Raw genomic sequence first — 27178 nt, forward strand, 5'->3', positions numbered from 1 at the left:
CTGCATTGCGCGTCTGCTTCCTGGTGGTCAGTGCACACACAGCTACTGGCTGGTCACTCAGCTTTTTATGTATATAGATAGAAGATTGCAAATGTCAGGAAAAAGACAGGCACTGCCTTAATATTTCTATAAAAATGGTTTTGACCTTCTGGGCTTCCTGAGGAGGAAAGGTTCTAGGGGAACCCCAGAGGCCTACAGAATATGCTTGGAGCACCACTCTTTAAATGAGCAGAGTATTGGTGTGGTGAACATTTAAATCAAAAGTCACTTTTAAAATTAAAAGGCAAGTTTTAACTTAAACTATTTAAAAGAGACAAGAAGAAATACATAATAACAATCCTATATAATAAAAGCCTAATATGCTAAGTGCCTGACTGTTTGTTCAACTGTTCAACCAGTTGCCATGACATGCTCTGACCACCAGGAAGCAAATGCTACTTCTGGTAGGTTAGCTTGCTGCTGGGGTCCAGCCGATTGGGACTGGGTGAGACAGAAGGGACATGCCCGGAGCCCTCCCGTGCTCCTCCCGGGCCCCCATCCTGCACTGGTGGGGTCCCTCGGCCTGGCCTGCACCCTCTTGCAACCCAGAACTCCTTGGGGATGTCAGAGAGCTGGTTTTGCCCCATCCCCACAGGTCAGACTGAGGGGACCCCATTGGTGCATGAATCCATGCACCAGGCCTCTAGTATAATAAAAGAAACTAATGAGAGGAAAAGAAATGGAATAACATGAATCTCATATTCACATGAATTAAAATTTGAAGGACATTATTGTCTACTATTACCGCTTTATAAAATGTCCATATGTATTCCATCGTGAAGACAGAAGAGTGCAAATGTGTTTAGTTGACTAGCATTGCCGTTAGGGAGGGTCAGTGCTTATTAAGACAACTCCAGCTGGCCATCATAGAAATGTTCTCACAGAATTTGATATGCTGAGTAAAGAGATCAGGAAATCCTCTTCCCAGAGGAGAATTTGTAAAACTGCTTTTATCAAAGGTTAAGCTTCTCCCTCTACCCATCTCTACTCCCAGCAGTTGTGTTGCTAAGATATTATCAATTTCTGAATTAGTTTTTAAAAAAATACATTCTTATTTTTTAGAGATGCAAATAGATCCTTGGATATTTTCGATGAGAGATCACATCCACTCACAGTAAGTCAGTTTTATATTGAAGTTATATTTTTCTCTCATACAGCTGTGTTTATTTCATACCAATTTGCTTTGAAATTAATTACTAAACGAAAATTACTCCCAGGTTGAAGTCAAAGTCACCTTTTAAATCCTTTTCCCCGTCCCATGTATCTAATTATTTTAAAAAAGAAGTGTTTTATAAGGGTATGTCAGCAAGTACTGAGTTGCAGCTTTGTATAATTAGTGAGCTAAGATAAGTAAATGAATAAAAGACACCCAAAGTTTATCTTTGTAAAAGATAATTTTCAGTAGCAAAAAACAATATAAATATTTGTAAATAAACTTAATAGAGATGTTAACATCTCTATGAAGAAAATTAAACAACTATTTAAGTCTTAAGTTAATTAAAACAAATACTTTCAATTTCACTATTTCAGATGCTCTATAGCAGTATGTGGCTGGTGACAACTGTATAAGGCAGTATAACCTTAGACCTGGTGGTTACAGGAAACAAAATTATTTTCAGAGTTGATTGCAGAGAAGCATGACATGGTGATCAAGACTTTTGAACCTAAAAATAACTTACATTTAAATAAAATTCTGTAGCAGGAAGGTAGAAGGAACACAAATTATTCGAGGTTGTGCCTATATTTTCCTTTAATGAATGGTGGTAGTCAGTATTGAATCACTATTATTTTTTAAGATCCCATTGTTTATATTTAAATTACTAAAAGATGGCATGCCTTAGCTGGTTTGGTTTAATTTAATAGAGTGTTGGCCTGTGAACTGAAGGGTCCTGGGTTCAAGTCTGGTCAAGGGCACATGCCTGGGTTGTAGGCTTGATCCCCAGTTGGGGGTATGCAGTAGGCAACCAATCAGTGATTCTCTCTCCTCATTGATGTTTCTATCTCTCTCTATCCCTCTCTCTCAGAAATAAAAAATATATATATTTTAAAAAAAAAAGACATGTCACCCAATAAAAATGTTATTTTAAGGGACATGTGGGCACAAGTAGAAGACTGCTATCATAAGAGGATTTAGGTATTTTTCTTCCCTGGATACTTATATTGCATGTTTTTCTCCTTTCAGAGAGAAACAGTTCCAGAAGAATATTTTCGGCATGATCCTGAGCACAAATTTATTTACAGATTTGTTCGGACTCTCTTCAGTGCTGCACAGCTAACAGCTGAATGTGCTATAGTGACTTTGGTAAGAGAGTTTTTCTTTCAGAAAGCATTTTTTTTTTTCTGTTTTGTACACAGGGTGTGGTTCTGTTTTTTAAATAAAAGTAGGTTCTTGAAATGATCATCAAGACTTTATTAAGAGAAACCTATCAAAGGAAGTAAAATACACACATTCAAGCTAAATAGTCATGATTTAAAATGTTGCCATTGCTTTTCTCATCACAAACAATTCCTATTAAAAGCAGCAGGAGAAATTTACACCCCCCCCTCCACACCTCGGGAGACACACACGTGCAGTGCACACACTTGCACACATACAAGGTGTGCTGGTGGGTAGGATGGGGCAATACAAACCATCTGGTCCCCAAGCTGTAACTTATGAATCAGTGTAGGTCTAAGCTGAGCGCAGGTTGTATGACCCAGGCAGTTCTAATATGTCCTGCTTGAAAACTATAGCTTTAAATTCTCTGTTCCTTGGGTGATGGGTGTTTATCTATCCCTGCTGTCCTCTTGTGCCTGCCTGTGAAGTCACCCAGGATCATAGTGCCAGTAGTGCCTAAAAAGGCTTTGCTAGTTGCCTGCTAAGCTACAGCTGTGTGAGGACCTGGGTGTCATCGATACAGAATTCCTATGGTAAGATTTTATCATTTGGAGTAAGTCCTGTTCTACTGAGAAGTGGTTAGAATTATATTACCCCTTCCTACAGCAAACCCAAAGGGAAAAGTCAACATCATGGTCTGGAAGGAAAGAATACGTAGGTCAAGGCCTCTTCTTTTAGTGCCCTGTTAAAATGTTAGTGAGGCACTGGGTCAGACATATGCCTCTTCATGGAGCTATCAACTGTTTGGAGTGCATAGCACGTGCTGGAGAATGGCCGGAGCGGTGCTTCCGCATAGAGAGCTAGGTAATACAGGAGGGAGAGCATCTGGGCTAGAAGAGGAGGGGAGTTCTTTTTAGACACGTTAAGCTAGATGCACCTGTGAGACTGCGGGGTGGCAGTGTGTAGTGATCATTTGAATATATGGAATTAGAGCATGAATCTGAGCTATAAGTAGGGAATTGAGAGTAGCTGTCCAAATGCAGAGAAAGCATTAGCAGACAGAGGATTCTTCAAAAAGGTCATTGTGGGAACAGTGTTCTGCAGACGTGGGATGGGGTGGATTTCACTGATAAAAGAGTTAAGAGTTAGCCTCAGTGAGAAGGGAAATGTCTACTTCCACTGACACAGGAGGGCAAGTTTGTGAATGAATGAATAATGGCACTTCCAAGTCTGCCAGTAAAGATGACAGGAAGTTGAGAGAATGCCAGTATTGTGGAAGTGCCTCTGATACTTTCTATAAAGTAGCATTGAACCTTGCAAGGAGATTCGTTCTTAGAGTGCTGAGTTTTGGGGAATAAGTACAGAATTTCACTAAGAACATAGTTCAGTAACCATTTGTTTTTGAAAACACAGTTGAGTTTGGAGAACATTGGAAAATCTGAGCTCTCAATCTGATAACTTTCAGACAGTAAACATTCTTTAAAATTGGACTTTTTTCTTTTTGTCAAATAGCATATATACTCTTCTGCAGAGCAACCTTTGAGGAAACAACAAATCACAGCTTACCTCTATAATCTTTACTTAGCTGTTAATTTCTCTGAGTTCTTTGTAGAACAGACATGATGCATGTAAAAGAAATAAGCTACCTGGCAGGTTTAGGAGTAACAGGGATACAGAGGCTGGCAGCTCTGTTACCACCTGGAATCCAACAGAATTGACGCTAAGTTTCTGATTATGTAAGACAGAGATGAATTTCACAAAATGATCTTGGAGATGTGAGCACTGGGGGATAAAAGAAGGACTGTCCTTTATATGCATGTGTGTTCCTTATAAAGGGCCCTAAAATGGGAAGATCTGACAGTTGTACAGTCCGGCCTTAAGCACACCTACTTGTACCGCCTGTCCTGCTGCACCACACAGCAGCCACTGGGAGGCTCCATTGACCCAGTTTTTATTTTCAGCTTGTGTCACAAAAGGACTAGTTACTGTGAAAAGATCTAAATGTGCTCAGTATTATCAGGAATTCACGTGTTCAAGTATTTTTAAAATCACCATATAACTACCAGCAGGTAGGAAACATTGTATGTGGTAGACACTCCAGTATTTATCGGACAACTTGAATCTATACTGGGCCTATATGTGCTGTCCTTCACAAGTGGAGAAGTAATACACACTGCATTTCTTCAGGATGACTATTGCTAAGATGTACATTCATTTCTGTGACCAAAAATTGAGCTGGAAATTCACATAGGCAAAGTAAGCAACAGAAGTATCTGATTTGCAACTGTGACTTGGCTTCTAGCTTTGGCTGGCCAAGCAGCTTCTGAAGAACCTAAGAATAAAAGACATGTTAAAAAATAGATGAAATCTGTCATTCTAAGACTTGTTATCACACCACTTACACTGACCTGAAATCAAAGACAGTGCTCTACTTTTGCAGGTTTACTTAGAAAGACTTTTAACTTATGCTGAGATTGACATTTGTCCCACGAACTGGAAGAGAATTGTTTTGGGAGCCGTTCTTCTTGCCTCCAAGGTTTGGGATGACCAGGCTGTGTGGAATGTGGACTACTGCCAGATCCTCAAGGACATTACCGTTGAGGACATGTGAGTTCCTAAGGTTTTGGTGAATTTTCTAACCAGTTTTCAGTACCTCATTTGCTCCCATAAAGTTTATATGTTAAGAATTATTTGTAAAGGTTACTTTGTGCAGAGAACTGAAAGAGGCATAAAATTATATACTTTTTTCTGTCTATACCTTTGGTATAATAATTCATATCCCTCATTATTTACTAGGTCTTGATGTGCTATTGTAGTAATATATATATGCAAAGTGTCCCCTCAGGAGTTCTACTGGGAGACCGGGAGTTCGTCACTCACTATGACATGCACTAACCACAGGGAGCAGCGTGGAATTAAGGAAGGCCCAGGCCAGCAGCCGGGGAAGGGAGGCCCTGGCTGGCCCTGATCGCTGCCCATGCCTAGAGACCCTACCAGTGCATGAATTTTGTGCACCAGGCCTCTAGTCTGTTTGATAATTATGTCTCTAGTGGTTTTTGACAAACATTCTACAAGCTCACTACCAGAACAACAGTATAATAAATCACTGTGACTTTCTTAAAGCCACCTATTAGCTCCAGTCCATTTAAAAAATATATTTTTTATTGATTTTTCACAGAGAGGAAGGGAGAGGGATAGAACGTTAGAAACATTGATGAGAGAGAAACATCAATGAGAGAGAAGCATTGATCAGCTGCCTCCTGCGTACCCCGCACTTGGGATGTGCCTGCAACCAAGGTACATGCCCTTGACGGAATTGAACCTGGGACCTTTCAGTCCGTAGGCCGATGCTCTGTCCACTGAGCCAAACCGGTTTCGGCTAGATCCAGTCCATTTTTCAGGGGTATACATCTGACCCTTGAAAAAAATGCTTGGCCACTGTTAATGCCTTATGGCCACTAGACTATTGAGAGGTGATGGCTTAAACCCGAGTCACACTCTAATATTTGCTTTAACTGGTCTTTGCTTCCTTTTATCTGAAGTTCAGATTAACTGTGGAAAATTAGCTGTATATAAAGGCTTCATCCCTGTGCTCTTGCCTGCCCTTTTAAGAGGATGGCAAGTGTTTAAAAATAAGTCTGATGAGTTAGGAAACTCCTACCTCTCAGTCAGTTGGCAAAGCATCCCTGGGCACCACCTAGTGCCCATGCCATTTGAAAGTTTTCTGCGGCACTCAGCAACCACAGCAGTGCATTGTGGGGGGCTGTAGGTAACCCTGAGGGCGTGCTCCTCAGAGATGGCATGCTAGCATGAGAGTGAAACACTAAACTTACCATGGGCATCTGATCTGGCCACATTGAAGGGCCCTGAGGATGGTAGGCAGGATGCGCCAAAGACATACTTCCAGCAGACTGCCGACTGCCCACCTGACCGTGAGAATGTCTTTCTTTGTGGGTGGCATTTAGGAAAATGTGAAAGAACTCCTCTTAATAATATTGAACAGCATAAGAAGAGCAAGATTGTAGCAGGCAGAGGCAAGAGTTTGTTTTTGTTGCTTTTGCTTATTACTCCAGATAAGACTCATTCAGAATCACCAGAGTTCTTTTTACAACTGAATTGAGGATACTTGTGACCAAGAGGAGGGACCCCAGTGGTTGTCAGTATCTGTCAAAGTAGCTTTTGGGGTAAATGCCCACTTTGATAGTAGTGTACACTTAGTAGTTTTGGTGATATTGCTGGTAGCCTTCTTAGCAAATAGTGGCAAACAAATGGAAATACTTTAAGAAGTTGCAGAAGCTCAAGTGACTTCGATCATCATTGTCATGAGTCTTCAAACTGGCCCCTTGAAGGATGGAGGATTTGTGATCATGAACACTCGCTCTGCCATGATGATGACAGCTGAACTAGTCTCAAAGCTGTACCTCAGCTGGCTGAGGCTCTGGCTCTAGTTATAACATCAGAACACACAGGCAACGTGTGGGTTTTCATAGACTCGAGCCACAGAGGATGGTGGCAGTGTCTAGCTACCCGGTGACTAGTAGTAAACAATGCTTTTTGTATATGAACAGAAACATGAGGAGCTGTGTTTATAACAGGCTGCTTTTGTTTTTGATCTTTGAAAAGGGAAGGCATTAATTACAACAGTGTTTAGTATACACTGGTTTCATCCCCCTGCTGTTGACTACTATTTGTAATGATCTTATTTTGAGTCTAAATTGAAAAATTGGTGTCTCTGCTTTTTCTTCAACTTTCCAACATCTGTGTGTCTTTTTAAAAATATATTTCCCTTCAAAAGAATAAGTTAAACTGAGCAGCTGCTATTCAGAAAATTTGCTGTGCCTGTAAATGGTGTGCTATTCAACCATCTAGCCATTGAAAAGACAACAAAAAACCATCAGAAGTTGCATATTCTGTAGGCATAATGCTTTTCTTCCATCATTAAACCTCTATTAATAGACATTTTAATCCTATGAAGTACTGTATTTCAACACAATTAAAAGGTATTAGTGGAGAAAATATAAAAGGGATACTGAAGTGCATTTATTCCTGTAGTAAATTAAGTCCTGATTATCTTATTATCAAAACATTATCTGATTTACATTTCTATAGGCTTATGGCTATATGAATAGGAAATTAATTTTGGAATTAGGTTCAGTCAGGTTGAAAGTTCACCAAATGAGAAAACCTCATCTCTGCCCATATTCTGACTGCTCTCCATACAGGAGAACATCAAGCCTTCGTTGACTTGTCCAATGGATAAACTATTAAAGCTTTAAAAAAAGAATATATTAAAAAATAAGTCTCATTTATTTTTATATATTTAACTCTATCAAGGGATTTCTGTAGTAGTATTACTTGCTCTAATTTTATATTTAAACACTTGGCAGGGGATGGCAGTATGGTCACATAGCACAGGACTGCTCCCAGCTTCCTTCCACACTTGATTGAGCTCACCCCTGTGGTGCTGGGTGCTGAGCATTCCCAGCGTGGGAGAAACAGGTTGGAGTTGGGAGTCCAGTGCTCTGTCAGGGTTCATATCGCAGAGTGGGTTTAGTCCAGCCAAGACATCTATCAGTCATCTTTCTGCCATGCAGTTTAAAAAGTGCATCCTGACCTGTCATAGTGGCAGTTGCTCACCCATAAGATGAAGGTGAACAAAAACTTGAATTATGCCCTCTGACATTAGCCCCACACACTGGGGTAGGGGGGCGGCTTTCCTATCGAATGTGGCTTATTTTATTTATTTATTTACTTGAGATGAATTCTTGCTGCTTCAAGAGTTTCCCCCTCAGGGATAATAGCCGTGGCTCTCGATGCATCCATTTGTTGCCGTGGTGATGTGCCCACTCCTTTTGTTGGCGCCTCTCTACTTCAATAAGTCCCTTCCTGTTATCGGCCTGGTGAAAATGTCTGCAAGTTCTTCAGAGCTAATAAACAGCGTACATCATTCCTTTCATCTGAGCACTATAGTGGGGCCTGGTGAGGGAGCGGGGAGCAGGAGGCGTACAGCTGCACTAATGGAACTCTGAAGAATGAGCCCGAGTCAGCAGCACAAGTGCACAGAGGACCACCACCTCTTCCCGCTTGTCCCGAACCCAGAGTGCTGGGGTGCCGGAACGACCACAAACAGCTGTACCTTGTTTGAACATTAGTGTATTAATACAGCATGTAGCCTTTACTTGTTTCAAAACAGAATTTAGAGCCATCCTAGTAGCTCATAATGATACTTTTGAAGATAGTAGTCCAATTGACTAAAATTGTCCTGTGTTGGTTTTGTCTCCTCCCCCTCAGGAATGAGATGGAAAGGCACTTTTTAGAGCTACTTCAGTTTAATATTAATGTTCCTGCCAGTGTTTATGCCAAATACTACTTTGACCTCCGCTCCTTAGCTGATGACAACGACCTGCCTTTTGTATTCGCCCCTCTTAGCAGAGAAAGAGCCCAAAACCTAGAGGTAAGGCTGTGGAGTCACCAAGTGGGGTTTCTGTCAGTTACCAAAGCTATCTGTAGATAAATCATATTAAGCAGTGATTAGGAAAATGAAAAGCTTTTTTAAGTTAAATTGAAGAAGAGTTTATTAACCCTTTCACATCATATATCTTATGGTTTCTACAAGACTCCCACATTAAAAAAAATTATAGATCTCTTCTGTGACCATAATTCAGAATGTTTTAAATCACATTTAATCTGTTAGTTTTCCATTTGAATTTTTACCCTTCCTTATAAGGTTAATTCAGTTTGAAAATTCATGTCATATATATATATATATATATATATATATATATATATATATATATATATATATCATGGTTCAGTCCCATGAGTTTATTAGTACTAGTGGCTAACCTGGGAGACATATACTTACAATGTATAATGTGTGTTTCAAATATTGGGTGTAGAAAGTACATGGGTTTTTAATGGAAATGGTAAATTACATGGTTGCAAAGTAATATTTATAGCTTATGACTTTTGGTTAGTATACAACAAAATTATTCACAACTGAAATGGACTCTTTTAAAATGGTGGTACCTGGGAGGTACTTTAGAAAAAGATGTTTTTCTACTATAATTAATGTGCAAGTGACATAGTTCCTTTTGGTGCTTCAGTCATTAGACCTTCCCTTTCTTCTTATAAAATATAGCACACACTTGCCTCCTCAAAGTTTGCTTAGAGTATATTATAGCTAATGAAGATTGGATAGAAATTGAATAGTGAGCAAGTACCAATTTGCCCAAGGGTATGCTCTTAATGTTTAAGAAACAAGTGTACAGGCAATAGATGATATTGCTGTTAGGAGCCTAATACGTTCTTGACTTTATTGAGAATCAAATTTTTTAATGACTCTAAGTTCCCATTTGCTCAATCTAATCATAGCCCCTAAAAGACTTACCACCTTCTTGAATTAGCAGGAAGTACATCCCCATAACCTGGCAGTGTAGACCTCAGCTGCCGAAAGCAGCAGTAACGATGGATTTAGAAAGGAGTGAGAATGTGTGGCTTATCAGTGATGCTTTTTGTGAAGGTTGGAACTCTTGTTTTTTGTTTGTTTTTTAACTGTACCTGTGTTCTATTTGATTGCCTTTCCTAGGCCATTTCCAGATTGTGTGAAGACAAAGACCTGTGCAGAGCTGCTCTGAGAAGGTCTCTTAGTGCTGATAATTTTATTGGTGTTCAGCGTTCTAAAGCCATCCTCTCTTAAGGGAGAAGAGAGGGGTGGTAATATCGTAAGCCGCCCCTCATCTACAAGGACTGGAGAAATATCACCTCTGCTCAAAAACCAGCAAAATTAGTATTTTCACCTCAGACAGACGTCAACTTGAAGAGACTCGTGGGCGGCAGGGACTATGCTCATAAAGAATGGGACCTTGTCAATGTGACACACTGTCCTTCAGTTACAGAAATCACTCAAAAGCAAAGCTCCCAACCCACACAGGTATCTGCTTACAATGTAGCCTGATAGCTGTGAACCAGGTGAAGTTTTTTTTTTTTTTTTTCAAATTTAAATGTTGAGGCTTAAAAAGCACTAACTATATAACTTATGTCTTTTCTATATTTCTGAATCACCCCTCCAAAAAAAGGAATAAACTTTCCCAATATTGCTACATATTCCTTCACAATCAGTGCAGTATTACCATTAAAACATGGGACGCCTAACAACTCACAAAGCCACTTGGGGACAGACTGTAGCATTGTTAGGTATTAAAGGATTCTTCATGTTACATGGTGGAAGTTGCTAGTCATTATTGGCAAACAGTTTAAAAAAAAACCTGCTGAATAACACTTCTCATCAAATTCTTTGCAAGTACTACTTATTAGTACAGTAGCATGTTTGGGAAATTGTCAGTATTGATTATTTACTTAGACTGGGTCCACCCTGCATATCTTAAGAACTATAATGGGATTTTAAAACAACAAGTATAATGATGCTTCACATTTTGTGATGATTTTCTTTGTGAAATAGATGTATCAAAAGATATTCTCATAATTCCAACCAACATGGTGGTCCAGTGATGATAAGCAGATAATGAAATAGGCGTCCCCTGGTGCAATTCTAAGCTTGGATAACGGTGTGGTTGGCCCTCCGGGGCATTCCTATAGAAGTATAAATGCTACAGACTTTAATTTGAAAGTTTAATTAAATTTCTCATTTAGTTTTTTGTTTTTCAACAATAAGTTTATTTTCATTTTTATATAAAAAATATAGGAAGCAGGAAGACAAGAGTTGTTATGGCTATTCCATAAAATCAGCAGAGGTGTATATTCTGTATTTCTGCTCTACGCTCCTTAATAACTATTCTCAAAATCCCATAAAACTACCTGAGCTGCAGATTAAATGTCCACATTGTAGACAAAGGGAAAAAATAGAGGCAAAAAGATTTTTACAATATCCTGTTTATTTAGTTTAGCGAATTTTGAAATGACAAAGATTGGCTGAAACCAAAAAGTTTATTTAAATTTTAATTTTTTGGTTCAGCCTATCTTTGCCATCTTTAAGAGGGGATTGAAACAAAAAATTGAAACAAAAGCTTAATATTTAAAATATACAAAACTAAGTTTAAGAGACCTTTAAACTTTCAAATGTGTTGTAAGGCTGTAGCATTTATACTTCTACAAGTGCCACTGCTTAAAACTGCACTAACACTGTAGGGAGAGACCTGTGTCTTCATAGGAATGCCCTCTTTAAAAAGAATTCTTTGCAGATCTGTGCTGTATACATGCTTTGATCACCAACATTGTTTTGTTTCCTAAATTTTGGTAAAGGAAGATTATGAGGAGCAGTGTTATTCAGATGTAATGAATTGAAAGAAATTGGACCCTAATAGTAGTGTTATGAAAACAGGTGAATGAACCAGCTTTTCTATCCTACACGTTGACTTGGTTGTAGGTGTCCCATATAAGTCATGCTATTTAAGAGGAAGCATACAAACCTTAGGAACTCTTACCTCAGGCTTTAAAGGGCAGGGAGTTAAATAATCAATCTTTTAGGAGATTGGTAAAATGTCGCCTAAACTTGAAGTATTTTTAAAGATTAATGTTCTCAACTATTTGAAATACTTCTACCTTCTCAAATGTATTCCTAGAAATTTTGCCTGTAACCAAAGCATTTCTAGGCCAAGGAATACTTTTAGTATAGCAAGGCTTCACACTATATTGAGGGCTGCAGGTTCCATCACTAAAAGGATAGAAACGAGAAATAATGGCGTATAAAACGTTACAATCTACCACCTCAGAAACACTGTTCATGGAGTTCTGAGCTTGGAGATTCAAGTATTGATTGCAGTTTTATTTTAAAAAGAATGCTACAACTTATGTGGTTTTTTCTCATGTTTATATTAAAAGAAAAGCTAATAAACCCTATTTTAATTAAGACATGGCTAGTATGTTTGTAATACTTCTCCCCATTCACATAGCATCATGTCTCTGTCGAACGTACATGTTTCCATCAGCTTTGATAGTGAGTCCTTAAAGCATTTTTAACTGACCATTGATGGTTTGACCCTGCCTCTAAGATAGTTATTTATTTGTCTTTTGCTTTTTCAACCCAAAGATAATTTATTACACTTACAATCACTGGCATGGTGCATTAGATGGCATCTGTGAATAATTCATTTTTGTGCCAATACTTGGAAGGTAAAACATACCAGAGAGAAAGGAATTACATGATGGTTTCCTATCAGCAATTTCATATGGTTCGTCCTAAAACAACTTAAGGCCCAATGTTTCTGTTTAAAGAGAAATTTCTATGCTGGACCAGATTCCAGATTATTTACTCTTTTTATATCCCGTTTGTCCAGACTTTACTGAAGTCCAGCAGCACTGAATCCTGGTTTTATGACAGCTCATGGTTCATTTTTTGTTGAGTTTTTCTATGTCTATAAATACACTATTCCTTGATTTAAAAAAAAAAAAAATGCTGAAGCCAGTATTTACCAGAAAAGAAATCACTCTGTATTCGGGTTATGCAGTGATTTTGGAAATGTTTAGCTGTGACATGTAGGTTAGCTAAAATCTTTGATCACCCAAGCCTTCTCCCTGACCACATCTAAAATGACTAGCCTGTTCCCTCTCCCAGAAGCTGCATTCTCGAGTACAGAGCTACTTGGAAAAGCACTTGAGAGTGGGCAGAGAAATCTCCAGGTAAGTGTTCGTTTTAATGCAGAATCTGCAGATTACACTAGCGTCTATCAACAAGCTAAGGATTAGGTTACCTAAAGTCTTCACTTAGCCCACTCACCGCCCTGACCAGCCTGACGCTGTGTCAGTAAGCAACACAAAACATCGTGGAGCCCTTCAGCAAAGCTGCTCCCCAGGGCAGAGGGCAGTGGGTTTGGTGTCTGAGGCTCTTCCACTCAGCTGTTTTAAACGGGGCTGTCAGAAGAGACAACATGTCATGTGAAATAAATTCTAAGAAAACCAGTTTGTGGTTTAGGATCTCTAGGGTGCAGAAAGAACTAGGAAAGTGAAATCGTTTAGAAATTAAGAGGAATCCAGAGTCAAATAAAAAAAAGGTTAATACTTTTAAAAGGAACAAGTTTGGTGATTATTGTAACTGTTGTGAAGGGAGCTAAGTGATTTGAATGGTTAGAGAAATTCTGTGATAGCATCAGAAGTTACCAATAGTATTTAAAGACCAAATTATTCTGCTAGCATTTTCTTGATACATTACTTTCTCTTACTCTCCTCCCTTCTACTAACCTTTACTTTTAGGCCCCAAACGGCGGCCCCTTTGCCGCCTCACTGGATTGGACTCTCCCAAAGGCAGAGCTTCCATGTCCTGTCCCCTACCACTGCAGGTTAGGGCTCACCCTCAACCAGGCCATCTCAGCCTTTGCCCTCTGACCTCCTGCTAATGTCCACTGGGCAGCACCTATGACCCACTTCCAAAGCATTATCACCAGGTTCCAGCAAATACAAGTCTCATATGGCTCGCAGGTTATCTCCACCCTTTAATCCCCTACTTGAGTCCTCCTGTGTCCCCCAAAGCAGCTGTCCCCAATTTACTGCACTTGCTGACTCCACTGAGCTGCCCACAGCCCTAGGTGTATCTCCTCAGTCTAGGCAGCATCCCACAGTCCAAACTCCAAAACGCATTTCCTGTGGCGTTAGGAATACAAATTTTGCTTCTTAAAGTGACCCCCTCGTCTAACCGAGGGGATTCCACCTCAATTCTAAAATCAACCACAAATCCACCTCCTGCACCAACTTTTCCCCTTTTGCTTCAAAACTGCATTCAGCCTGGCTGCCGTGGTTCAGTGGTTGAGCATTGACCTATGAACCAGGAAGTCACAGTTGGATTCCTGGTCAGGGCACATGCCTTGTTGCGGGCTGGATCCCCAGTAGGGGGCATGCAGGAGCAGCCGATCAATGATTCTCATTGATGTTTCTATCTCTCCCTCTCCCTCTCTGAATTAGATGAACACTGCATTCAACTCCCATGTTGGAATGGGCCAATTTGACTTTGCTTAGTCCTTTACATCTAGCGTTTCTCAGGACGTCCCCAGACCGCCTCTCATCAACTCCAAGTGCCTATGAAAGTTTCTCTAAATGGAATGTAGAATCCTGAATCTGATGGAAATTCTGATGAAATCCTATTTAAGTCTGGAGAGTAATGAACCAATGTTGACTTGTTAGTTTTGACAAATGTACTATACTATGTTAACATTAGGGGGAAATGGGTAAGGAAGCAATATATAGGAATGCTGAATCATCTTTGCAACTATTTTGTAAACCTAAAAAAAAAGCAAGCAGCAGTTTCTTGGGCCCCAGACCCACCAAATCTCAATTCCTAGAGCTGAAGCCTAAGGAATCTAAATTTTCAATAGCCCCAAATGATTCTTACACAAACTCAAATTTGGAAACCTAGTGTTTCAATTGCCTTTGCATTCCTTGCCTGAACAGTGTCTTCTACCTTGCTTTACCTTGATCTTGCCTTACCTGATTTAATCCTTTAGATTCTCTAAATCCTAAGATTTGAGTATTATTATTATCCTTTCACAGATGAGAAAACTGAAGTACTAACAGGTTAAAATGTCCAGGATCACACAGCCCTTAAATGGTGGGACTGGGATTAGATTCCCTAGTCAGTCTAGCTCCCAAGTCTATGAACAGTCCTGTTACCATCCATGACAAACAAAAAAAATCCTATAATTAAATCACATTATGACTAGTAATGATCTGGGCCCACCTATTTCTCCAGCATCTAAATCCCAACAATCCCTTTGCTCCAGCTTGTGACTTTGCCTTTCCTCCCTTTTCATCGGAGGACGAGGGGAATGAGCAGTGAGAAAGCTTTGGGAAGAGGTGCCGACTGGAGTCCTGTGTAAGCGAGGTACAAATACTCGCATTAGAATCCAGCTCAACTACCGTATCCTCTCCTCTCCCAGTTGCCATACACGAACCAGTCTGATCATGTTCCCAGCACTCATTTTGACATTGAATTATATATACTCTTATATTGGACTTATCTCCCCTAAACAACATTATAAGCTCCTATTTACCTATCTTCCATACTTATGCCTCAATGTGCTGGGAAGAACATACCAGGCATTTGAATGAGGTAGATTGGCAGCTAATCTGTGCCTTGTCAAAATAGCAAGGAAGAAAATCTGACCACAGTATCTCAGGTTTACGGAGCATCTGCCTGGATTACGTATCAGGAAAGTGCCAACTCTAACTCAACTCTTATCTGGGTTTCCTGACTTGTATTTATGGCTTAATATCAAAATGTAGTTCTACGTGGTGAATGATGGACCAGACCCATAGAACAACAGCACAAACATCTACTCAGATGTTTGGCATAGAACAGCAATTTTCAACTGGTGAGCTATAAGAATTGTTAAAGCATTTAATACCTGACTAGTAAGGGGCACTGACCTACTGTCAAATAAAAAAAAATGACAACAGCCAACTCAATAGCTGTCTGGTGTCAATACCCTCTCTTGAACCATAAATATATAGGTCATATGTTGCATCTTATTGGTAAAATTGAATAAGGTTGCATCTGATTTGTTAATTCTTGGTACCAGAAATCCTTATATTACAAGTATAGGCATCTGATTTTTTAAAAAGTCAACTTTGGAGCAAAAAGGGTAGATTATTATGTTTGATAATCAAAGTTATATCTATTTTTGTCAGATTGGCAAAATATATATTTTTAGTGTGCCAAAAATTTTAGTAATTTATGTGTGCCATGAGATTAAAAAAAAAAATCACTGGTATTACAGTATAGATGGAGGATTGATAAAACAGAACACATTCTCAAGCAATGTCTGTTCTTCTGTGTATTTCCCTTCATTTCTTCAAGTGAGTTATGAAATAATTAACAGGATCAGCAGGAAAAACCCATGAAATATATTCAAGTAAAACAAGTATCTATTCTGTTTCTGGTGATTGGAATTTGCTTGATTTACTTATTAATAAAAACTTTACCACTTATATTGTAAGTACATTTGAGAAATCTGATTATGAAGTTAGAATCCATGTATCTCCTCAGATATTCTTAGAAAGCAGTGTGTCTCTATAGAAGCATGAGGAGAAAAAGACTTGTACAGCATCTCATTTTCTTTACCATTGCTTTAATGCACTTTAAAATTTATCTACATTAGTTGGGAACAAAGAAACAAAAATAGACATTTCTTTGTTTTTCATAAATAACTACTCTCCATATTTGATAAAAATCTCAAAGCATTATTTTACCTTCCCACAAATATAATATACACAAAATTTTTCTGAAATAATGTCAGCAAATTATCATGAGACTAACATAACCACATACACAGCTGTTCTATTGACTTCCAGGATCAAAACAAAACAAGAGAAAGAACTCAAAATGCTCTGGGTTTCCATTTGTTAATGCTATGATCTCAGAATTATAATCATCTGCCAATAATAACTTATCGATTCAAGTTGATTGTCTACAAATAAAATATCACTGGCTCTGATTCATGAGTTCTGGAGATGTCTTTGTGAAGCTACTGCATGGGATAGGCACTATACATATATGGAAATCATAAAAAGTATCAAATGCCGTTAAATGCCCTGGACTCGAACTACTGACTCGGTATGTGCCTCATTTGGCTCAGTAATAAATTCACCTGCACCAAACCCGTATCAAAAGTCACTAAATCTCTCATATATATATGTATATATATATATACACACACATATATATACACACACATATGTATTATATATTATGTATATACACACCCATATCAAATACATACTATACATACAGTTTATAACAACATGAAGAACAATATTGTCATAAAATGTACCCCAGGCATTACCCTGGCTGAAATCAATCCTGTAATTGTCATCAAGCTGCTAGAAGGTTTTTGAGTTGTGTCAGGTTACTTAGCGACTTGCCTACCCCTCACCCTGCTTTAATGTCTTCGTAGCTTTTTCTTTCAGAACCACCCTCCCCAACTCAGGCATTTCTTTGCCAAGATCACTTGATTAGACTTTGGAGGCAAGAAAGGACATGCCGAGGGAGTGGGGAATCTCAGCTCCTCTGCCTCACACCTGCCTAGATTTGTGATGTGCTCTGTCCTGTTTGCCACATTCGGTGTTAGAAAGCAGTTATTCAAAGCTTTGTCCCTTCTACCCCCCTTGGTTTTTCTGTAGAGCACAAAAGTGAAAGGAGCCTCTTTAGCAGGGGTAGCAGTTCATTAAAATATACAACTACATTTCCTAGCTCTGGGGGTCCCATTCTGTACTTGACAGTGCAGGTCACGGCTGCTGCTATTAAAGTTCGGTGTGGGATCCAGGAGGCTTGCTCCTGGCGGCCGGTGTCAGGATCAGTGCAGCCCTGGCCCAGGAGGAAACGGCCTAATGAATACCGGTTTGGAAACAGAGCTGTCGGCACATTATTTCAGCTTGTACATGCGCACAGCTACACACAACACACCTGCACAGGCCCGTCACTGGAAGTGGTCAGGTGAAAATATGACAAAAGGTTTGCCAGGATAAACCAATAAGGCACCAAGAAAAATTGTTTCAGCCAATTTAGACAACTTCAAAACGTGAGGAGGGAAATAATAGAAATGAAGGTCATGACAACTGATTCACTGAGAGGACACGTTAGTTCCTTTAGACAACCTTCTAAATCCTCACCCCCTAGCCTGGAAGAAAGACACTGCTCAAAACGGAGCTGTTAAAGGAACAGCCCCAAGGCTGCACAGGTGAGGCCCAAAGAAGTCCCCAGTCCTCTCCCATTTCACAAAGCTGGCTGGGAAGAAATTGCTAAACCACGACCTTCCATTTTATCATTGTTCTCGGGAGTACTGTTTGCATAATAAAAATGCAAACGGGGGCGGGATAATGTGCGGGATGGAAATAGGGGCTGCTCTCCCCTGGGTAGGGGTTGGGGTAGTGGATACCAGTGAGACTTCAGGGAGCAGGCGGGCTTTCTCCTGGAGGGAAAGGAGGAGAGGGAGGCAGAAAACAGGCTGGAAACAAAAGGCAGCTCTGAAAGCAGACCTCAAAGAGCATTACCTGGATTGCCTTTCCTGGGCCTCGTATGCTTTGTGTTAACTGTCTTATTTTTTAAAAGTAAATGGGTGGTTCTTTTTAAGTTTGCCAGAATGGAAAAAAAAAATTTTTTTTTAATGAATTAAATTGCTTTCATCCACTCATCCCACAACTTTTAGGTACACTGTGCACCATTTCTCCACAAAGAAAAAGAAGGGGGCAGGGAGGACAAGCCAGATTAGGCACGGTGACTGAGGACAACAGAACCACCTGCCCTTTCTGGGAAGATGTACTGAGTGTGGGAAGAGGTCAAGGTGCTCAGAAAAGGCCCTCGTTTGGGAACCAGGAGAAGAATGGGCTCTCGGGGGAACTGTCTCAGGTTCCGAGTCACCTGAGTAAGTGGAGGAACAAGATGTGCAGAGCGCTCTCTGAGCCGTGTGCACCGAGTTTTGTCAAACCCACTGAAAACCGACTCCGTTCTGAGCAGGTAGGAGCAGTGCATTTTTCTAACCGAACAGCTCCTGAGAGTCCTTAAAGCCGTAAGCCAGGCTTCCCACACCCCAGCTCAGTGTTTGAACTCACCATGGGAACTAGTCGTTTGTTTACTCAGTGCCCATGAAGTAGAAACTGAACTTGGGCTTCCATCTGACTTTTCCAACTTCGGTATAAATGAAGCATAAATCCCCTCGACGTGTTTCCCCAGGGAGACGCGCTCACGTTTTTAATTGCTTTTGCCACGTTGGCTTCCTAAATTTAGTCCCCACTCAGCCCTCGTCATTGGTGTCTTGCTGGCCAGTGTACCATCTCCCTCTTCCCCAGTCCCAGCCTCACTCTCTTCGTGAATGAATGGTTCAGCAGATTAGGAAAGCAAACAGAATCCTCTCACAGCAAAGTGTGTGTGTGTGCATGTGTGTGTTCGTCAACTCGTCGGCTTTCTCAGAAAAAGAAGAATGTGCTTGAGGGAGGGGGCAGGGGCACACCGGTTCCTCTTTAAAAACTAACGCGAGTGTGTTGTGGGCCTCCACTGTTTTCAGAGACCGCAGAGAGCACTGTCTCACCGCTTTCGGAATATCTGGCTACACACTAACCCAAAACCCAGGCACGCTCCTTCTCTCTCTTTGCTGCCAATGCTTGTTCCCAGGTAGCCAGCTTCCCTCCCCCAGCTCCAGCACCTCACCTCGGTGGAGGGTGGGTGTGGCTCCTAATCCCAGCTCCCCAGGAGGAGGCCGGAGGAAGGAGAAAGGGCCGTTTAACATGATAAAGGAGGTGGCATGGGGGTGGAGCAGGTAAGGTTGGAAATTTACGTAATTACTGGAGGGACATCCATTCTAGCGCTTCAGCCTCTCAGCAGCCCCCCTTTAGCCGCTACCCCTAAGTAGTTCCAGAAGGAGCAAGTTTACTTTGACCAAATTATAGCACAGGTTTTGTTAAAAAAGATGGGCTCGCTGAAGCCTGTGAAGAACCACCCACTCCTCTGGCGTGGAGCTGCCACCTTTTCAGTCTAGAATTCAAGCTCAACCGATTTCCACCCCGCGGGTCTTCACTGCTCCAAATATTTATGCTGGGCGCTGTGAGGCCACCTCTGGCTTATTCCAAAAGCTGGCGCTGCTAAGGATAGGAACGGTTACAAGTATTACAAGGTGGGGGGTGGAGGAGGGGGGGGAGAAACACCCCAAGCTCACTAAACAAAGCTAGAATGGACACCAAGTCGCTAACCACTCCCGAACCCTGCCACTTTGGGGAGGCCCTGACCACATGATGCTCTCGCTGGCATGACCTGGAGGGAATTTCATAAACGGACGAGCAGCTCACCTTAAGATATCTCGGACACTTGGAGCAGCAGCAGGAGACACAAGCTGGAAACGCACACCCAGCAAGCGCTCAGCCGCAGGAACCCACACGTTCACCGTTCACCTTTTTTTCCAAAAAGACACACATCATAGGAAATATATTTTTTCCAGTCCGGACCACACAGTCGAAAGAAACCTCCATCGGGTGGAACTTCATGATAATGCCAATGTCAGGATTGTAAAGCCCCCAGAGCAAAGGTAAAATTTTGTTGCCAAAAATGCAACAAAGTTTAAAAAAAAATTAAGAAAAAAAAATACATATTAAATTAAAAAAAACACACAGAGTCCTCTTAAAGAAGGCAGCGAGACACGTAAAAACAGAACAGGCGTGAGGGGAGCCCCTCTGAGCAGTCCTGGGACAGACAGACAGCTGCTCCCCGGGAAGGGCCCTCGCCCCGCTCTCTCCCGCTCGGCCAGCAGGGGGCGCCAGCAGCGGGGAAGGCAAACGGAAGTGACCTTGGCAAAGCTTCCCGACCAAACAGCCCTCCCCCTCCTCCTCCCTACACGTGCGACAGGGACACCTGCTTGTGGTAGGCGGCGGCGGCGGGGCCCGGGGGCCCGGTCCTGCCCGTGAGCGCCGCGCTGGCCTCGCCGTAGTCCCGGGCGGCCGTGGCCGAGCCGCCGCCGCCGCCGCCGCCGCCCTTGTGGCCCCTCCGCCGGCGGCAGCAGCAGTAGCGGCCGGTGAAGCGCCGCCACGACTCCACCGTCTTGCCGGACCAGATCCAGACGCCGGAGGTGATGCCCACCACCAGGCACATGAAGTACTTGAGCATGAGCACCCAGTACTCGGGCTTGGCGCGCGGCCGGCCGTCGGCGCCGGGGCAGGCGCAGGTGAGCGCGGCCTCCCAGGCCTCGCGGTAGTGCTGCTCGTACAGGTAGCAGGCCACCAGCACGCCGGCCGGCACGGTGTAGAGCAGCGTGAACACGCCGATGCGCAGCATCAGCTTCTCCAGCTTGTCCGTCTTGGTGCCGCCCTGCTTGATGACGCTGCGGATGCGGAAGAGCGACACGAAGCCGGCCAGCAGGAAGAGCGTGCCCACCAGCAGGTAGAGCACGAGCGGGCCCAGCACGAAGCCGCGCAGCGAGTTGAGGTTCTGGTTGCCCACGTAGCAGATGCCGGCCACGGGGTCGCCGTCCACGGAGCTGAGCGCCAGCGCCGTGATGGACTTGACGCTGGGGATGAGCCAGGCGGCCAGGTGGAAGTACTGCGCGTAGCCCGCGATCGCCTCGTTGCCCCACTTCATGCCGGCCGCCAGGAACCAGGTGAGCGACAGGATGACCCACCAGATGGAGCTGGCCATGCCGAAGAAGTACACCAGCAGGAAGACCACGGTGCACAGCGCCGGGCCCGTGGTCTCGTAGTGGATGTGGCTGTGCTCGCGGCTGCAGGCCACGCTGGCGTGGCCCACGGCCAGGCGCACCAGGAAGCCCAGCGACACGCACAGGTAGCAGGCCGACAGGAAGATGATGGGCCGCTCCGGGTAGCGGAAGCGCTCCATGTCGATGAGGAAGGTGGCCACGGTGGTGGAGGTGGACAGGAAGCACAGCACGGACCACAGGCCGATCCAGAAGGTGGCGAACGTGCGCTCGTCCGGGCTGAAGGAGGGCTGGTAGCAGGGCACGGCGCAGTTGGGCACCTGGCCCGTGCGCACCTTGTTGTAGAGAGGGTGCGACTCCTTGAGGATGGGCACGAAGGGCTCCCGGCACCGGCACACGGACGGGCCGCCCGAGGCGCACTCCGCGCCCCCGGAGGACGGCGCCCCCGCCGCCGCCGGGCCCGGGAGCGTGGGCCTGGCCGGGAAGGGCCGCGGGGCCGCCGTGGTGGCCTCGCTGCGGTTGTAATCCATGCACAGCACCTCGGCGTCGCGGCCCAGCACGGGCAGCCGGTCGCAGCTCATGCGCTCGGGCCAGGCGAAGCCGTACTGGCGCATGAGCGGCGAGCAGCCGGCCTTGGCGCGCTCGCACACCGAGCGGCAGGGCGGCAGCGGCTTGTGGTAGTCGGGCAGGCAGATGGGCGTGTACATGGAGCACAGGAAGAAGAGCAGGTCCGGGGAGCAGTGGATCTCCACCAGCGGCCAGAACTGGTGCACCTCCAGGCCCGCCTCCTCCTGCGTGTCGTGGTTGAACTGGTTGGGCATGTGCGTCAGGTTGTAGCCGATGCCGCGGCACATGGGCACGGTGATCCGCTGGCACACCGGCGCCTTGGAGGAGGAGGCGGCGGCCGCGCGGCCCGCCAGCTGCGCCAGCAGCAGCAGCAGCAGCGAGGGCGGCGCGGCGGGGTCAGGCCGAGCCATAGCCCCCTCCTCCCTCCGTCCGTCCGTCCCGCCCGCCCCGCGCCCCGCTCCGCCCGCCCCGGCCGCCCGGCTCCCCGCGCCGCCGGGCCCCCCGCGCCGCCGGCTCGGGCGCAGCGCCGGGGCCGGCAACCTGTTGGCTCTTCTTTTTCTTCTTCCAGAAATCCGCCCCGGACACGCTGCTTCGGGAAGGCGCTGCTGCCGGCCCTCCGCGCTCGGCTCTCCTCCTCCGGCCCGGGCTCGGGCGGGGCGGCGCGGCTCCGGCTCCGGGGAAAGTGTTCTTTAAAAAAAGAAACATCGCACCCACTCCCAGTTAGAGGGGCGTCCGCGGCTCCGGCCCCCCGGCGGGCTCCGACCTCCGGTCAAACTCTCCCTCCACCTCCCGGCGCCCCAGCCCGCCTCCCTCTCCCGGGCCCTGCAGGCTGGGACCCGGGGCCGGAGCGATCGGCGCCCCCGGAAAAGAGCAGCGGGCCGGGGGGCCGGGGGCCGGGGGGCCCGGGGCCGGGGGCCGGGGAGAAGGGGAAGCAAGGCGCGGGCTCTCACCTCCGCGGCTCCGGGCAGGAGCAGATATCCCACAGCCGGGCTGGGTCCTCCGTCCCCGGGACGCTCGGCTCCGAGGCGCGGAGACTCAGAGCCCCGCTGGCACCCGGAAAGTTTGGCGGCCGGCTGGGCGTCCGAGGCGGCGGCACATGGCAGCAGGTGGGGGGCGTCTCAGAGCGGGGGTCGCCCCCGGAGCGCGATCGCCGCAGGCCCGTCGCTCGCCCTCTCCTCCTCCGGGGCCCCCCGCATGATCCGGGCGGGGCCAGGCAGGGGCAGGCCGCCGGGGTCCCGGGCCGCACGGAGGGCGAGCGCGCCCGCCCGCTGCAGCGCCCGAGGCGAGAGGGAGGCAGCGCGGCGGCCGGAGCACCCGCCGCTCACGGCACGGCGAACGGGCGGCGCTGGCCCCGCCGGGACTGCATGGTGCGCGCCCGCCGCCGCCGCCGCGTCCCGCCCGCCCGCCCGCCCGCCGCTCGCCTCCTCCCCTGCAGGGGGCTCCGCGCTCCGCCGAGTCCGGGGGGCGGCGGCGGCGCTCCCGGGACGCGCCCGCCCCGGCTCCTCCCCCGCGCACTCGCACCCTCGCGCTCGCCCACCTCCGGCCGGCACGGAGCGGCGCGCGGCGGCGGCGGCACCGGAGTCACGGCCGCGGGCGGACTGGCCTCTCCCTCTCCGCCGGGTCACCTGCTTCTAATGCCCCCGGGAGGCCCCGCCCCGCCCCGGCCCCGCCCCCTCCGGCCGGGGCGCGGTTGGTGGGCCGCCCCGCCACGCTCCCCGCGCGGCCCCGCCCCCTCCCTGCTCCCCGCGAGGCCCCGCCCCCTCGGGCGCCCCGCGGCCCCGCCCCGAGCGGGCAGTCGAGCCACGCGGGCCAATCGCGGGGCGGGAAGCGGCGGGGGCGGGGCGTATGCTAATCACGCCTTCTTGAGACGCGGGGCGGGAAAGCCTCAGCCAGAAGTTGCAGGGAGTTGTCTGCAGCCGCCCCACCGGTGCGGGGCTCCCTTTCCTGGGACGTTGTGGCTTCGGAACCTTTGCTCCCGGGGCCCCTGCCGGTTTTCTCGGCAGCTGAGCATTATTATTACCGAGTCCAGCGCTTGTTTCCCACTAAAAGAACCGCTCAGAGAATCGCCCTTAACTGTGCACCTGTCTGCCCTCCGGGCTGTCCTCCTACGAGGTGAGCTCACGTCCAGAGAAGAGCGAATGCCACCTGAGCCCCTACTGTGTTAATCGCTTACATCTCAATACAAGACCTCAGATCCTTGCAGCAATTCCATGAGGCAGGTACTCCTTACAGGTGCAGAAGCTTACCCAAGGTATCCCAGCTAGTAATGCTGGTTCCCCAAAGAAAACCTCAGCCCCATCTTCTCCCAGAGCTTTTATTCCGAGCGCCTGGCACAATGATAGGCGCTCAAGTGGCAAACCTGTACTCGACCTGTTCCAGGGGCTGCGGCATGCATGCACAATTTTAACCACTCCCGCTGTGTGCAAAAGGTATCTCCAAGGTTTCAACCTTTACTCGCGTTTCCGAACAACATCATGCGGTGGTGACAAGAAAGTGATTTTTTCTTTCTTTCTGTTTTTGCAAGACGCGAGATGTTAATCCCTTATTAGGGGTTTAACATCCCAGGCGGTTCCCCGCGGAGAGCAGCAGCGCTGGCTCCGGGCTGTGCAGCGGGCAGGGCGCCGGGCCCCCTGGGGCTGCAGGCTGCTTAGCCGCCCAGGGCCGGGGGCGCAGGGGCAGCGCCGCCCGAGGGGAGCCCTGCTGGGCGCTCCGCCTGCGGAGACACACACACAGCGGCGCTCTGCAGATGGGTTTTTATGCTGCACGTTTTAAATGTCCTAAAAAATGCCTCTTTTTCCTACGTGTTCTAATTAGGTGGAAGAATGAGGTGTTTGGCATACTTGACATTCATTCAGACGCTTACAAAGAGGGCCTGGATTGTTTCTCTTCCCCCGGCTTCTTTCTCTGGGAAGGTGGAGGGAAAAGGCTGGACGGAGGGTCAGGGAACGTGAAGGACTCAGGACTGGAGGGGTGAGATAGGCCGCGGTCCTCGTTCTTGTGTCCTGGATTCCATTTGGTACAGATGGAGGGATTCCACGGCAGGATAACTCTCTCCCACTTATCCACAAGGCTTCTGGGGGAAACCGTGAGGCATGTGTATGAATCCCAGCCTTAGAGTTAAAAGGAATAAATACCAATAGCTTTACAAACATCAAAACGATGAGTAGATATGTTTTACATGGCCATGACATCTTTCTACAGGTGTTCCTATTTTATCTCCTTTGTGTTTTCGGAAATACTTGGCACTCTGGGCGGACACACTTGCCAGGGTTGGAAGCAGTGGGCGTGGAAGAGCTTGGGACCAGCAGTCAGAAGGAGAGGGAAACCCTCAGTGGAAAGTATGTGCGGACAGGGGACATGCCAGGGGAGGGCTGTCTCATTCTGTGCCCTTCATGCAACGTGTGTATTATCGGGGACGGACAAATGTTGGCTAATAATAAAAATTATTTCAAGTTGGAGAATGTTAATCACTCCCCCTGGAATTTAGCCAGAATACTTGTGTTATTTCACATAGTTCTGACTCAAGTGATGTTATCTGCTGGTTTGTAAAGCGATCTCTGCTTAATCAATAATAGTGAAATGTTATTTTTGCTTGGAGGTCTCTAATGATAAGTAGTCATGACAGCAGAAAACTTACCAGAAGAGATTTATTTTGCATTGCGTAACTTTTTGTACATTTGAATGTTTGCTTTTTAAAAATATATATATTGCTTCAATTTAAAGACAGTTTAAAATATGCTGACTATTTAACAAGCATTAGGCAGGGTGCTAAATAATTCCTTTATGTTAACTAATTTAATCCTTACAACAATTAGATATAACTGGCCCCATAATGACTTGTCTGAAGTTACTTATTCAGTCTTTGGAAAGCATAGAAATCAAAAATTTCTCCTGGGTCATAATTTATTATTCAACAAGCTAGATGACACTAAATTATTTTTAATATATTTTTATTGAGGAGTGAGAGAAAGAGAAAGAGCAATGTGAGAGAGATTCATTGGTTGGCTTCCTCCTGCATACCCTTCTCTGGGGATGCCCTGACTAGGAATGGAATCTTGACCTCCTGGTTCATGGGTCAACGCTCAAACACTGAGCCACGCCAGCAGGGGAACACTATTTTTAAGATGCATTTTTAAGCACCCAGAACATTGCCAAATATTCTAGTCTATTCCATCCATCCATTCATCCACCCATCCAAAAAAAATACCAGCTTCTGAGTTGAAGACATTACTGCTATATTAAACATGTTTCTACAGCCAAAACCAGTTTGGCTCAGTGGATAGAGCGTCAGCCTGTGGATTGAAAGGTCCCGGGTTTGATTCAGGTCAAGGGCATGTGCCTTGGTTGCGGGCACATCCCCAGTGGGGGGTGTGCAGGAGGCAGCTGATTGATGTTTCTCTCTATACATGTTTCTAGCTCTCTATCCCTCTCCCTTCCTCTCTGTAAAATATATATATATATATGTTTCTACAAAGCTAGTTCATGAAATTCAACTTAAATATCAACGGTTATTATTGTAGTGTTTGACTGTATTCCGTGCAGTGAGAAAACCTGAAGTCATTTTCAAGGTCCACCATTTCTTACTTCTTTTTAGTCAGGTCAAGTTTATAAACTTTCTAAATCTCCATTTTCAGCTAATGAAAGGAAAATAGGATTCTACCGAATCTCCTATCTACCTACTCCAGGACTCCGGTGAGCATCAAATGAGATGAGACACAGGAAAACGCTTCAGAGACATTTGGTTAAAGTGTGAAATGTTTGCACCTGGCTACAAAGCAAGTCATGTTCCTGGGCTGAAGAAACTCCAAGGAGGCTAGTCATCGCTAGAGAGAGGAAACCGGGCATTGCTATGTGACATCATTACCCGGCGCCCACAGCGGCTGTTTCTGGGCTGGGCTGTGGGCTGCTTTTTGTGCCATGGGGTCTTGGCAGCGTTGGCTGTGTTTTGGTGGGCTGTTGCTACAGGGTGGTGACAGAGCCTGTGTCCCACTTGGGGGAAGATGAGTGTTGCTTTGAGGGCACCAGGTCCACAGTGCCATTTCTCTGTGCGCTTCATGGCAGCTCCTGCATTAAGCATCTGCCCCTTGGTGGTCAGTGCACATCATAGCAACCAATT

At 45.7% G+C, this 27178-nt stretch overlaps 2 protein-coding genes across 4 annotated transcripts in view; one reads left to right on the forward strand and one right to left on the reverse strand.

Annotated features, from left to right (window-relative positions):
* The window catches only part of CCNYL1 (cyclin Y like 1), a 38164-nt gene extending 18192 nt beyond the window's left edge, over nt 1–19972 (forward strand). Inside the window, exons 6-11 of one of the 3 annotated variants that reach the window (XR_014795801.1) lie at nt 1102–1153; nt 2222–2341; nt 4797–4963; nt 8648–8810; nt 9945–12994; nt 14270–19972. Coding sequence is in view for 2 of the 3 variants with exons in the window: in XM_084892974.1 (XP_084749100.1) it covers nt 1102–1153; nt 2222–2341; nt 4797–4963; nt 8648–8810; nt 9945–10055 (613 nt within the window). In the remaining variant the exon portion in view is untranslated. Of the gene's footprint in view, nt 1–1101; nt 1154–2221; nt 2342–4796; nt 4964–8647; nt 8811–9944 lie in introns of all 3 variants that reach the window. The other 2 variants (XM_084892974.1, XM_084892975.1) reach the window with 2 other exon arrangements.
* A 569-nt stretch (nt 19973–20541) lies between these two features.
* FZD5 (frizzled class receptor 5) lies at nt 20542–22472 on the reverse strand (the record flags this gene model as incomplete). The annotated part of the gene is made up of 1 exon (XM_084892970.1): nt 20542–22472. One exon carries the CDS (start codon nt 22470–22472, stop codon nt 20679–20681), a length of 1794 nt encoding a protein of 597 aa, XP_084749096.1. The 3' UTR covers nt 20542–20678.
* Nucleotides 22473–27178: the final 4706 nt, after the last annotated feature.

This window comes from Pipistrellus hanaki (assembly GCF_964339955.1).
Source record: "Pipistrellus hanaki genome assembly, chromosome: 8".
NCBI classification, from domain to species: Eukaryota; Metazoa; Chordata; class Mammalia; order Chiroptera; family Vespertilionidae; genus Pipistrellus; species Pipistrellus hanaki.